Source organism: Phyllosticta capitalensis, assembly GCF_038381095.1.
Source record: "Phyllosticta capitalensis strain CBS 128856 chromosome Unknown BKA78scaffold_4, whole genome shotgun sequence".
Classification (NCBI taxonomy): Eukaryota; Fungi; Ascomycota; class Dothideomycetes; order Botryosphaeriales; family Phyllostictaceae; genus Phyllosticta; species Phyllosticta capitalensis.
Genome location: NW_027117442.1, coordinates 2,190,764 through 2,203,968, shown reverse-complemented (window position 1 = coordinate 2,203,968; position 13,205 = coordinate 2,190,764). Strand labels below are relative to the sequence as shown.

Here is a 13,205-nt window from a genome sequence, read left to right as displayed (position 1 = left end):
AGGATGGCAACCTTGCTGGGGGCATGTGGAGCATTCATCAGTCCTTGACATGGCTGTCACAAGAGTTTCAACACCTACCTCACCCTATCCCATTTACATACCTTTCTTGGTATATGAAGTCCATGTCGCACTCTGTCGTTTTCCTCTCCTTCCTCTTTCCAATTTCCTCTCAATCAAACCCCTTTCTTCTCCTCTCTCGTCCCACACGCCACCCTTATTTCCGAATTGAACCCCCCCCCCCCCCCCCCCCCCCCCCTCCTTCCAGCGAATCCTGCCTATTCAAATACTCCCTATACGTAGCGGATCCGGGGGAGAGCAAATGGTTAGCAGATACGATGGTACTCGACGCGGTGGCCCACCTGCCCATAGTCTTGGTTTTTAGGTATCTCTGGGTTCGTCAAAATGGGTCATGGTCATCATGGAATCATCAAACATCTGTCTCTCTGTTGATATGACAAAGTGATTTCGTGAGGGCACAGAGCCGATTGTATCTGACTCCGTTCGGCTTGCCCGTCTAATTCGGTCTATAAACAGCGTTCTAGGTCTAGCAAATCTCTCCGTCTAGTCTTCAGGTCTCGCCCATCTATCTCCCCACGAGCAGCAAGTCTAGTTCTTCACCTCCTCCCCATCCTTGGGCAGCGGTAGCGCCAAGCCCAGCAAAAACGCCGGCTCCTCTACGTTATGATGCTGATAGCTCAACACACCCACACCACCCGGCTCCATCATCATGCTCAACGGCGTCTCCATGGGGTAGCCCAACCATCGCTTCGCAAACGCCCTCAACAAGTGCCCATGCGCCACCAGCACAACATCTACCGGCTTCTCGCCGTGCATGTACGGGCCCTGGATCTGGCGAATCTCGCGGATCAGGTCATCCAAGCGTTTGGTGACTTGCGCCGCGCTCTCGCCCTCCTCGCAGCCATCGCGCCAAATGTCCCACGGCCGCTGCGTGTCGAGGCCGCGCGACGCGCGCGCCGCCCGGATTTCTTTCGTCAGCAAGCCCTCGTAGAGACCGTAGTCCCACTCGGCGAGGCGCGAGGTGGTGTGCACAAGGCCGGCGGAGGAGAGGGCGGCTTTGGCGGGCGCCGGGAAGAGCAGCTCGTAGGTTTGCTGTGCGCGGTGCCGCGGCGAGATGTAGACGGCGGCGAGCCGCGAGGGGTTGATGAGCTTGCCGGCGCCGACGAGCGCGCGGCCGCTGCCCAGGACTTGCGCTTCGCCGTTGGTGGTGAGCGGGAGGTCCGTCACGCCCGTGTAGCGGCCGTTGATTGTCCATTCGGTTTCGCCTGGAGGGGTGGGGTGGTTAGTTGGGGGTAGGGAAGAATAGTGGGAAGGATCAAGGCATGGTGTAGGAGGGTGAAGGCATGATGGAGGAGCATGAAGACGGCATGAAGCTGGATTGGTGTGTTCAATGTGCTTGAAAAAGTGGTCTGTTTGAAGTTGACGTGATGCGGCGGGAGTGGCTGCGGGGGAGGGCGACGGGAGGGAGAGACGGGAGCGGAAGGGGCTTGAGGTGAGGTGCTTGGAATGTCACGGACCATGGCGGGCGAGGTAAACGCGCGGAGTCCCTGCGTCTTTGTCGGACATTGTTTTCGTCGTGTTGTGCGTTGGTTGGTGCCGGTGCTTTTCGCAGAATTGGAATTTTTTTTTGGCCTTGCTCAACTGCCGACTGCTTGGTACCGCGGCGCGCGCGGTCTGGAGAGCGGTCACCCTCGCTCGCCCTGCTGCCATCGCGGACCTTTTCCACGGCCTGCGGCGGGACGAGCTCCGCGACCTGTTGCCCCTGACTCAGTTCCCTCCAGGTATGATGCCATCGCCTGTAATCCAACCTCTTGCTTGCTTAGGTTGTTGCTCATCTTTCCAGTTCCTTTGGTCCGTCGCCGCCACCAAGTCAACGGCAAAACCGTCGTCCCCACTTGCCATCGAAAAGTCTCAACGCTGTGCGCCATGTGCATCTGGTATCTCATTGTTGCTGTTGCCTGCCTGCGTTGTCTACCCTAGCCCGGAATTTTGGTGAAGTAAAAAGAAGGAAAGGTCGTCGTCCATCGCCCCGTCCTACATGATGCTCTGCAAAATGGCCCTGTCGCCAAACTGCTTTCTCGCCTCTTCAACCATTTGTCTGGGAGCCACAATCGAGTACTTGACGTCATCGCCATCTTCCATCCAAGTGTCGTACACGTCCCCGCGATAGAACGTCGTCTCCGTCACTGGCACCTGATCTGCGAAAAGCTTGTCGAAGAGGGCAATGACAGCGACGAGACTGTCTTCGGCGTCGGCGACCGATGTGCTGCGCCCGCAGCTTGCCGTGACGCGCTTGGTCGCGCCGTAGCCTTGATGATCGTACTCGTTGAGAGCCTCTGCTATCGAATACTCGTTTTGCTGCCGCACGAAGCTGAGGAGCTTCCGCAGCGTCCACATGTAGTCGACCAGGTCTCCCTCGCGCGCAAATACTATGGCCATGTCGTCTTTTCCGCGCTCGTAAAATGTGTCACCGACATATAACCAGCGCTCCTGGTGGTCGTACCATGCCATTTCGTCTGGGAGGTGCCCGGGAGCGTGGATGGCTGTGATATCGAGTTTGTGGCCGTCGTGGCACAGGTGCTCCCCGTCCTTGGCCCATTTGGATGGCCTGTACTGGGGAACTGGCCGTCGTAGGAGGTTGCACAGAGAATGCTCTGCCAGGTTGCCGGTGATAAAGGATGGTGCGTTGCCAGATGCTACGACTGTCGAATACCGGGTGCTTTTCGAAGCTGTTATGGCATATTTTGATCTCGTCACCTCGACGGGTGAGGATGTTGCGCTCGTTGACGGAGGGGTTGGGAACTGTTCCACAGCGCCAATCCGGTCATAGTGGCAGTGGTTGATAATGACATAGTAATGTCGCTCCGGAAAGCCATTGCTTTGGCGCGGATTCAGTGGTTTGCCGCCATTGTCAGGAATCGGATATTCTTCCAGGAATTGTCGAATTTTGGAAATCTCCACGGACGAGTCGCTGGGTACGCCGGCTCCAGTATTGGAGAGAATCAGAACTGGGAGTGTCGGGTGCAGCTTGGCGTATATGAGAGGATGCGCGCCAAAGCGATCATCTTCTGCGATCACAAAAGTCGACCGGTTCAGACGACGGGCGGCGAAGGACGTGGAAACAGACGACTGCAACATTAGAGGCGGCGCGCAAGTGAGGAGCTCTTGGAAACCATTTGTTTAACCAGACCGCCTCACGCAGTACTTACATTGAACGTCATATTCATCTCCGGCACTGGCACACGCCCCAATTCTTGCTCTGGAGCCTCCTTACTAAAAAGCTAAGCGAAGATGTCTGTGAACAACCCACGTGGAGAGTTGGCGGGGGCCAAAAAGATCCTTATCCTGGCGGCGCTCTCCTCCAACCATCGACGTCTCCGACTCTCGGATTCGCCGGATGATGACAACTGCTTCTGGAGCTGAAGGTTCGCCATGCGGGCGAGGCCTCCCGCACGGCAAGGCGCGATCCGCCATTCGCCAGCCGAATTGGTCATGGCAAGCACTACTTTCACCGCGTCCGCTTCCGCGCGGCCAGACCAGAGCCAAGAGACCTATAACAAGGCTTCAGCGTCGTCGAGACCCCGGGAATAGCTTCCAATATCCACAGAATTGCGCTTGCGCACAGTCTTGCTGTGCCGCATTTACGCAAGATGTGCAATCGCTGTGCTTCGATTGCTGATCATCGGTCCGAGGCTTGATGCCAAAAGTCGTGGCACGAGGAGCAGTCATGTCTCAAGGGTGGTTGGCGTTCAAGTCCCGTAGGGCTATGCGGATAAGAATAACGAATGTCTTGCAGCTGCAATGTGGGGAGCATTCGCCTACTTATATTCGCAGAGAACACAAGCGGTTGCTTGGTCGAAAGTGCCACGACTTTGGCACCAAGCCTCGGTCCTTTTGAGCGGCTTGGAACCACAGGGAACGAAGAATCGATATGGCGATCGACCAGAGAGCTCCATCCCCCCGAAGGCTTAGCTGATAAGTTGACCCTCAACTGGATGACTGTTGACAAAATCTTCCCGAGCAACTCGGAGAAAGCGTGGCGTTTGCTCACCTCAGCCCTAAACCTACAGCCCCAATGGCCCTATTGCCCGTTGTGGCAACAATCCTCGACCAACCACCGCCAAGTTCATTTGTTCGAGGCACCGTAAGCAGACTCGACGTTTGTCTTGTCCTTTTGGGAGTCTCCCTCGTATATCTATCTGGATAGCAATATTAGAAAGCCATGCACCTGCAGCTTTCCATCAGGCCACTCGCGACTTACGAGGTCTCTCATCACATCTGGATTACGTCTTCCAAATAGGCAGCAAGCCAATGCCAAGGTAGTACCGTGAGGAAGATATCGTACCATGCTTCCTATTTGATTGTTCTTCAGTCGGAATTTAGGCTTGGCTGTCTCGCAAGGCTGGCCCCGCACCCACCTAAAAAGCAAAAATCCCAGCGCCATTCTGCGGTATTCCCCGACCATCACCACTCTTCTCACACTTCCTTCCCGCGATTTTACGCGTGGGTAAGAAACAGGCTTCAAGTCACGACCAATGAGCTCGCAAGACGGCATCTTGTGTGCGCACATCTACAAGACGTCAGCCTGCGCTTTTACGAGGCCCTCAGCTTTTGAATCCAAGCATGTGGTCAACAATATGTTCCGAAGCTCCGAAAAACGTTCAATGGTCATGCAATTGGTCACTGGACTGCGTTGATGTCCAGAAGGACCATCTTCCGCTTTTGGATGGCCAGGGAGCATTCGACTGAACCTACCAGCCGACCCTGCCAGTTCCCTGCCTTCGCGGCCGGCTATGCAATAGTCTGACTGAGATGGCTCCAGCATGCCGTCATGCGTCCACCGCACTAGATATGATTTTGTGGCGTCTGTCTGGCGTCCGGAGCTCGAGTTCAGTGGACAGTCCGCCTACGTGATCTGAGGCTGAGCGATGGTCTGCTGCCGGATTGGTCACCATCACCATACAGACAGCGCGTCTGCGCATAGGTGCAACGCAATTCACCAGTATCGGATTAACCGGTGTCAGCATGGGGTCGACTCAGCTGAAGCTTTGAGCAACGGGAGGCGGTCCTGTATTTGTACTCGGAACGACGCTGCCCATTGGAAGCATTTGATCTCAAAGCTTCTCAATTCTTCTCACTTCCCAAGCCATGGGGTTCTTCAACACGTGTTGGGACGTGCTCCTGCACCTTCCTTTCTTCACGCCACTCGGGAGCTTGGATCGTGGCCATGGCAGCCAGCAGCCTCTCCCAATCAGTCATGACCATCATGACGGTTTGTCATGGCACCCGGAGGATGCTTCTCCTGGCTTCAAATGCTCCTACCCCGACATGAAGGGATGGAAAAGCTGCAACTCTGCGGATGACAGAAGCTGCTGGCTGAGGGACTCGAACTCCAAGCAGCCGCTCTTTTCGCAATATGACATTCACACAGACTGTATGTTGGTATGAGGAGCATGCAACACCACGTGCTTACGCTATTCAGATGAAAACAACTGGCCAAAGGGTGTTACTCGCGAGGTGCGTCTACACGGAGAGCACATACCGGTATGCCAGTCACAAGCTGACCATCTCAGTACTGGATCGAAGTCAAGGAGTCAATAGTAAGCAAACGCCGTTTCATACGTCAGTCATTGGCGAGCGGGTCGGCTAATTGAGCAACGAAAGCTTGTCAACGACGGGTATTCAAAGCCTACCGGCAAGACGATCAACGGCACCTACCCTGGTCCCTTGCTCGAGGCATGCTGGGGAGACGAGATCATCGTCCATGTTAAGAACTGGGCGCAGACCAATGGCACCACGTAAGCTTCGCGGGCGCCGTTGCCGAAAGCTTGTCCAGACTGACCTTGGCGCAGCATTCACTGGCATGGCATTCGCCAACTAGGCTCGAACGAGATGGATGGTGTCAATGGAGTGACACAATGCCCTATTGCTGTAATAGTTCTTGCCTCGAGCGCGTGAATGTGGCTGATGTTCTGGCAGTACGGTGAAGAAATGACGTACAAGTTCAGGGCGACCCAATACGGCAATTCGTGTAAGTTGCGGCTCAGGCAACAATGATCTGGTCTAACGTGACGCAGGGTATCACAGTCACTATAGCATCCAGTATTCCGACGGCGTTGCAGGCGCTCTCAGAATCCACGGCCCGGACTCGGCAAACTGGGACGAGGAGTGGAAGCCCCTGATCATGACAGACTGGTTCCACGACAGCGCGTTTGAATTGTTCTCCCAAGAGCTTGACGCAAGTGTGCCGGGTACCACCATTTTGCCACCAATCGGGGACAGCATCCTCCTCAATGGCCACGGACACTATGACTGCAGCCTTTCAAACGACAAGAAAATGTGCGCTCCTGGATATGAGAGCTACTACGAAAACACCTTTGAGGCTGGAAAGCGATACTTGATTCACCTCATCAACGGTGGGACAGGCGCCTCCTTCATCTTTACCATTGATGAGCACAAATTCCAAGTCGTTTCGATGGACTTTGTCCCAATTGAACCGTACACGACAAACGCAATCCTGCTAAACCCTGGTAAGTAAAGTGGTCATCGCACAAGCACAACGAGCACTAAGCGACGCAGGTCAGCGCTACTCCATAGTGGTCGAAGCCAATGCCAAGCCAGGAAACTACTGGATCCGCACTGAGATTCCTGGCCAAAAGGGATTAGGCGGCATTGAACTTGAAGTTGGCTGCGGAAACGTGACCTACAAACACGACAACCTGACCGGCATCGTACGCTACGATGCCCGAAGCACCGAGCTGCCAAAGTCGACAAGGAATGACTTCCCTACCGATTGCCACGACGAGCCATGGGAGTTGCTGCATCCTATCTACAGATGGGAAGTTGATGCGCACCCGCAAAACGACGTCTTGGTCAACACGTACACGATTGGTATCGGGAACGAGACATCCCACAACGCTGTAAGCCAATCTTCCATGCTATGTATTAAGATATAGTAGACTAATCGAATCCAGTTTCGCTGGGAATTGACCAACGTCCCGCTCTGGATCGACTTTGACAACCCGACCATCCTAAACGTCGAAAACAAGACCTGGAACCCAACTTACAACGTCATCGACTGTATGTCTTCATCCCAACCCGCTCCTTCACCACCCCCTACCCCTCTAACATCACCCCCTACAGACGACTTCAACAGCGGCTTCGTCTACCTCATCATCACGGCCGACGTCAGCGGCCTCGTCAACGCCGACAAGCGCGAGATCCCCGCCGGCCACCCCATCCATCTCCACGGCCACGACTTTGCCGTGCTGGCCCAGCGCAGCCACCCCTACAATGAGGACAAGGACCCCCTTACCCGGTTCAGCCTTGACAATCCCCCTCGCCGCGACACTGTCTGGGTCCCGTCGAATGGATACGTTGCCCTGGCGTTTAAGCCGGATAACCCTGGCGCGTGGGCTGTTCACTGCCATTTGAACTTCCACGCGAGCTCTGGTGAGTGGTTTCGTGTTTCTGTTTGATGGTGGTGTTGTTGCGGTTGTAGGAGCGCTGTTGCCTCTTCGGGCTAGTGCAGCCCACTCATGCCTGCCTCTTTCGTCGACCTGGTTCTCTTCTTCCTCTTCTCACACAACTCTTCTCACCGAACGTTGTAATCTTTCCCGCTGCTTGGGTCGTAGCAGTCGACAGGGCTAGCAGCTAACATGCAACACCAACAGGCCTCGCCATGCAGATCCTCGAGCGCCAGCGCGAAATCCTGGCCCAGAACGGCAACCTGGAGCAGACGTATGAGGAATGCGCGGCATGGAAGAAGTGGGAGACGGCGCATCCGATCGAGCAGGAAGACTCAGGTATCTAAGAAGTGCGGAATAAGGGGTAAGCAGTGTGAGTGAGTACTGGGTGAGTTGGTTGGGATGGAGAGCGCCGGTAGATTACAAGCGTGGAGGCCTTGGACTTGAGCTGGGGTGTCGGAATGGGCTGGCGAATTTAGATGATCTTTGAATGTTGGGTTGGTATATCTTCGACGAAGGAGAGCCCGGATGGTGCTGCGAAGATGTCGGATACTCATCTCTATCTCTTCATACGTATTTCTCGGGTGTACTCGAATGCTCCTGATGCGCATGCCGCTGACCAGTGTCCTAAGACTTTGCGTGCTTGGCTTCTTGCGGATCGTGAGGACGCTCAGGATCGTCCCACCTTGCGCGTCATGCCAAGCGAAGGAAATGTCCACGGTGCGCCAAGTCCCCAAGCGCAAGCTGGCCCCATGATGCTGAAAAAAGAAAGGTGAAAATATTGAAACATTTCATTGGCGGGTATGTGCAGGCGCGGCAGCTATGCTAGCTGCAGAAGTCATCCCACGTCGTTGTACCGCCACACTGAAAAAAAGCGTGGGTATGGCGCGGAATGCTACATCAACTACTACCAACACGCTGTGGATTCTTACAGAATGTCTTTCTTCTCCTCTAATCAATCATGCCGTACTGCCAGGAACACACTCACGATTGTTTCAATCATACCCGTACGTCAGGAATGTGCTCGCCATCCACCCGTTGGCAATGTCGTATGCCTCATCCGTCGTCGTCCCTTTCAGAATCTCGTAATTCACCATGTCGCCACACGCGCCTGTGGAGTTGCCGTCTGCATTGGCGTTGACGCAGTCGCCGGTGACTAAGCTGGCCACCCGCTCGCCCACATCGCGACCTTCGAACCACGCACCCTATTAGAATATTAGCAAAACATCCCAGTAAAGAGACGGAGAACACCTACATGTAGAAAGCCATAGTACTCCGCAGAGTTAGCTTCACTTGCAAACCAAAGGCGGTCGATGTTGGCGCGCAAATTCTGGTGCATTTCGAGGGTGACGCCAACCGGCCAGTTGGAGTACGACCCATGAACCCACGGCTCCAGGCTCCAGCGCGGATACATGAAATCGATCGGCTCGGGCACGTCAACGTCGGGGAACATCTTGCGCAGGACTTCGAGCGCTTCGGCTTTGGTCTGTTCGTCAGTCTGCGCCTCTACCCGGTAGGATTCATCATCAACGACCGTCACGAAGATGATGTTGGAGCCCGGCAGGAATCCAGACGTGGAGAGCGACTGCCAAATCGGATAGTATCCGCGACGATCCGGGTCGGCATAGAGGAAATACTGCGTATCGGTTGGCCAGAAGGTCTCGTTGAACTGGAAGAAGATTTTGGTGTACGTGCCCATGTCGAACGTCTCGATGGCGAGCTTCTTCCACTTGGGCAGCTCGGGCGAGAACTCGACAACCTCGTTTTGCAGCACGCCGAGGGAGAAGGTGGTGATGGCGAAGTCGGCGCTGATGCAGCTGCCGTCGGCGTTGGTGATGGTCACGCCGTCGGAGGAGTAGTCAATCTTTTCGACCTTGGTGTTCAAGAGGAGCCGGGAGTCGTTTTTCTTGAGGAACGTGGACGATTCGCCAATGATCCAGTGGTTGAAGCCGCGTTGGTCCCAGACGAAGTTGTCCTCGTCGCTCTTCACTGGATTAGCTTGTTTCTCCTGAACAGGTTTTCCACCCAACTTACGAATTGGTACCAAGTTGCGTTGCTGTTCGCAATTCCATAGAGTAGACCACTCTGATCCGGTGAGTAGGCAGACTCGAAATCCCAATCCCACCATTCAGTGGCCTGAGCCGCCGGGTCCTTCTTCGGCTTCCACCCAGCTAGTGACAAGCCTGCTCTGGCGGAAATGTCCTGGAGATTTTCCGTCAAAATGTAGCCGGCATTTTGTTCCAGGATTGTCGACGCTTCATCATACTTGTCGAGGAGATCGGAGTAGTCCGAGAAGCCCGTCTCGTTGTAAGTGAGAATCGAGCTGTAATTCGAGTAGGTGTTGGTGATGTTCCATTTTTTGGCAAACGTCCAGACAGGGTTTTCCGGTCCTCCTTCTGTTCCCAATCCTTGAACCCAATTTGCTCCCAGTTCAACCGTGTAGGGAGAACCGTCTGCCTTTTTTCCAAAAGTTGTGTGTTTGGCACGACCTCCGATGTAGTCATTGGCTTCGACAATGAGGAAATCTGATATTGACTGGTTTGCCAAAGCTTGGGCAGCTGTGATTCCAGACACTCCAGCGCCGAGGATGGCAACCGTCGTCTGACGACATTGCTGATCACTCCTGGGCTTCACCACGCGGGCAGTAACAGACAAGGCAGAGGTTAAAATCAAGGAAGCTTTCAAAGTCGTGCCCGGGAAATGCATGATGGGCACTGCTTCCCAACAACAAGAAACAGAAACACCAAAAACAAAACGAATTGTCAGACCAAGCGGTACTCACCCAGCTCCTATGATGATTCCTTTATACGGTGTAGCGGGAGAATGGTGCCGTGTGTTTTATGAGGAGATGACGATAAGCCACACAAAGCTGCTCTCGGACAGAGGAGAACGGCATGGCTTTTACTCCGGTAAGGTTTGTCCCACTAGGCAGAACGAGGCAGTCCCAAGCAGACGAGGCGGGTAGCAGGGCGTGTGCCTTGCAGTGACCAGATAAGGATGACAAACAGGAAGCTGGATGCGAGGCGTGGGGAAGAGATACGCGGGGTGGAGAGCGCATTGCCGATGTCGTGCATCTTGGGGGTTGCCGAAAAAGACACCTTGGCATCACAATGCCCAGCATTTGGGCGCTGCTGAACAAGTCATAGCCTTGGAAGCTGTGTGACAACCCAAATATTCTTGTCAGAGGACCAAGTGCGTTGTCCGCTGCATCTGTACGTTGTGCTGTCTTGCTTGCTGAGTGGCTGATAACGGTGTGTGATATGATCGACCTTCGGCCCGAGCATGCAACAACCCTGTGCCGTATGATTCGAGAAGCTTTGCCGGACACCCAGTCGCGGTCAGTCCCGAATGCCCATCATTAAACTGTTTGCCATTGCCGAAAAGCTTGGCTTTCTTATACAGACCTTTCTTCGGAGGCCAATAAGCTGTGTAGTACTTGTGGCGATTTCATCGTTGAAGGTTCGAGTCGAATGCCCCTGCAGCTTTCCTGGTGTACGCGTTGCCAATTCGAAAAGGGCAGTTGATGGACTTGGGGGCCCTCATTACGGGATGCTTCCGGGGGAGGAAATGCAGCCGACAACGGTGTTCAAGGCATCGACGTCGGCTGATTTTTGTTTTGATTCATCACTAACAAAGTCGAGCCCCCTAAGCAAATGAAGAATTGTTTTGAAAGTCGGAAGAACTTCAGTTTTGTTTTCGCAATGGTCGGATTCTAAAGCTCATGGCTTGGTAGGACGAGGTGAAAAAGGGATAGGGACTCTAAAGATGTCAACTCCAAGACGTACCCATGACCGAGTCTGATGAGCCTTGTTGGAAGTACGTCTGCTCTCTTTTTTTAAGCTATGCGGCTCGCATATGTTTCTTGAATGAATTGATAGCTTTTCATAAGCTTCGAGCTTTGGCACTAAGCCTTAGGTTGGCATTCCATTCATTGCCAACTGTGTAACCGCAGAGGAGATGGAAAGACTGATTTTTTGGTTCGCGGGTCTTTGCGCGACCTTCTTCTCTTCATCCATGGAAGATGAGCCGCATGTATCAGCCCAAAGAGATTGGAGACCACACTAATGCACGCCACATGATTTGCTCAGCAGCTTTGCGTGCAAGTTCTCCACTGGAATCGATGTCGCGCATCACTGGATCTCCATCTAGCCCGAGAGATTGACCCAAAGAGACCGTGCTAGCACAGTATCAGTGATCCATGACAGAATTTCCACTCTACTGACCTTGGGGCGCTCTTCCGGCTTTACGGCCGATGATAAGATGCAAACTGCCTCAATCTTGTTGATGGACGATTGAGACCGTTACACTGAGATTTCTGGCATAAGGGGAGTGAACAACTGCACTGCTCTTTTCCTTTCCGGCAAGCCAGAAATCTGGGACACGTGCTCGCGCTCAATCGTACGCGCAAATGGGAAAGCGTAGAACAGCTGTGTCTGAAATCATGACTGGTGCGCTTGATTGGTCCCTCAATGCTAAATTCCAGCTGTCTGTCGGCACAGTAAGCTATCGTTATGGATTGACGCTCCTCTTTCCCTGCATATTAATCGATAGACCCGGGTACTCGGCCGTTTTCACACCATCGACGCCACCCAGGTTTGCCTCTTCAAAGTACAAATAAGAGGGCCTGGGAAGATTAGCATGTCTCCCACATCCATCTGTAGTTTCGTTCGACGGACAAGACCTCTGGCTTTGCCCATGCGAAGTATGCTAAGACACGACTCAGCTGTTTATAGTTTCGCAAGCAGAACCGACTGAAGCGACGACGTTGATATCCTTCATGGATACGTCTGCGACCAAAGTTGATGAAGCGTAGGTGACTACAAATTCCATGAAGAGGCATGTAGTTCCACCTCAATGAGACTTGCGCGTTCTTTCTCCATCTTGGAGCATACTCCGACGGTTCGTATCGAAACGACCTAGGCAAACGAGATCGCCGCAACATTGGGGCCAAATCCGACGAAGCGAACGACGGAAGCGAACGGAACCGCCCGAAGAAAAGAAACAGGTATCGCGAGTAAATGAAGCTTGGAGAAAGTGTAGGAGGAACGGGAGAAGGCAAATGATGAGAAAGCTGAAAGGGCTGGACGAATAACGAACCAGATGATTAATCTGACGTTGAAAAGCAACAGTTGCACTAGAGTTGATACCTGCGCAACCCCAAAGTCATGGTCGAGCAAGAGCCAACAAGGAAGCGGATACAACGGCCGTACTGGAGAGGACCAAGCCGTGGTCAAGCTAAAATATTGACAACGGGTAAGCAACAGCATCGTTTCCAGGTCGCGGCATCGCAGTGACAGTGTGACTGTGGCGGTCTTATCTTGATGATATGGTCAATTCGGAAGCTTGATACAAAAAGCGTTTGACGGCAGTCGTGTTGGTGATGAGTGATGCAGTGTGGTGGGGCTGGCAAGCTGTTGGTTGCATTTTGCCTTGCGGATTGTGGGGTGGTCTATTTTTAAACCACCGACGAACATTACCTCTCTGACTTGCTACTCGCCAACTCTCGAGTGCAACCTTCTTCTGGCCTTTCCGCCGCAACCTTCTCCCTCTCGCCTCTGTCATGCTCTGTCCCAAACCACTATTTGTGCGCCCACGACATCTGCGGGCCATGCTGCGCTGAAGCCGACTCCCCGAGAGCCATGGACCGCTCCTCGCATGGCGACGACCTCGATGACGACGAGGGCCTCTACGCCGAACCCACCCTTCCACCGTCCTCGCGCC

At 53.9% G+C, this 13,205-nt stretch overlaps 4 protein-coding genes across 4 annotated transcripts; 1 reads left to right on the top strand and 3 right to left on the bottom strand.

Annotated features, from left to right (window-relative positions):
- Positions 1-606: 606 nt before the first annotated feature.
- BKA78DRAFT_249194 (putative phosphoglycerate mutase) lies at positions 607-1,584 on the bottom strand (the record flags this gene model as incomplete). Its single annotated transcript, XM_066884455.1, has 2 exons — positions 607-1,283; positions 1,536-1,584. 2 exons carry the CDS (start codon positions 1,582-1,584, stop codon positions 607-609), a joined length of 726 nt encoding a protein of 241 aa, XP_066745736.1.
- A 468-nt stretch (positions 1,585-2,052) lies between these two features.
- Positions 2,053-3,156, bottom strand: BKA78DRAFT_249880 (beta-lactamase-like protein; the record flags this gene model as incomplete). Its single annotated transcript, XM_066884511.1, has 2 exons — positions 2,053-2,737; positions 2,807-3,156. 2 exons carry the CDS (start codon positions 3,154-3,156, stop codon positions 2,053-2,055), a joined length of 1,035 nt encoding a protein of 344 aa, XP_066745735.1.
- A 2,190-nt stretch (positions 3,157-5,346) lies between these two features.
- BKA78DRAFT_352172 (multicopper like protein) lies at positions 5,347-7,831 on the top strand (the record flags this gene model as incomplete). Its single annotated transcript, XM_066891305.1, has 11 exons — positions 5,347-5,452; positions 5,501-5,535; positions 5,592-5,618; positions 5,683-5,816; positions 5,871-5,949; positions 5,998-6,049; positions 6,096-6,548; positions 6,598-6,938; positions 6,993-7,098; positions 7,162-7,470; positions 7,692-7,831. The coding sequence occupies 11 exons, from the start codon at positions 5,347-5,349 to the stop codon at positions 7,829-7,831; spliced, it is 1,782 nt and encodes a 593-aa protein (XP_066745734.1).
- Positions 7,832-7,994: 163 nt separating this feature from the next.
- On the bottom strand, positions 7,995-10,190 carry BKA78DRAFT_368850 (polyamine oxidase-like protein; the record flags this gene model as incomplete). Its single annotated transcript, XM_066892647.1, has 3 exons — positions 7,995-8,689; positions 8,740-9,468; positions 9,519-10,190. The coding sequence occupies 3 exons, from the start codon at positions 10,188-10,190 to the stop codon at positions 8,480-8,482; spliced, it is 1,611 nt and encodes a 536-aa protein (XP_066745733.1). The 3' UTR covers positions 7,995-8,479.
- Between the last annotated feature and the right edge of the window lie 3,015 nt (positions 10,191-13,205).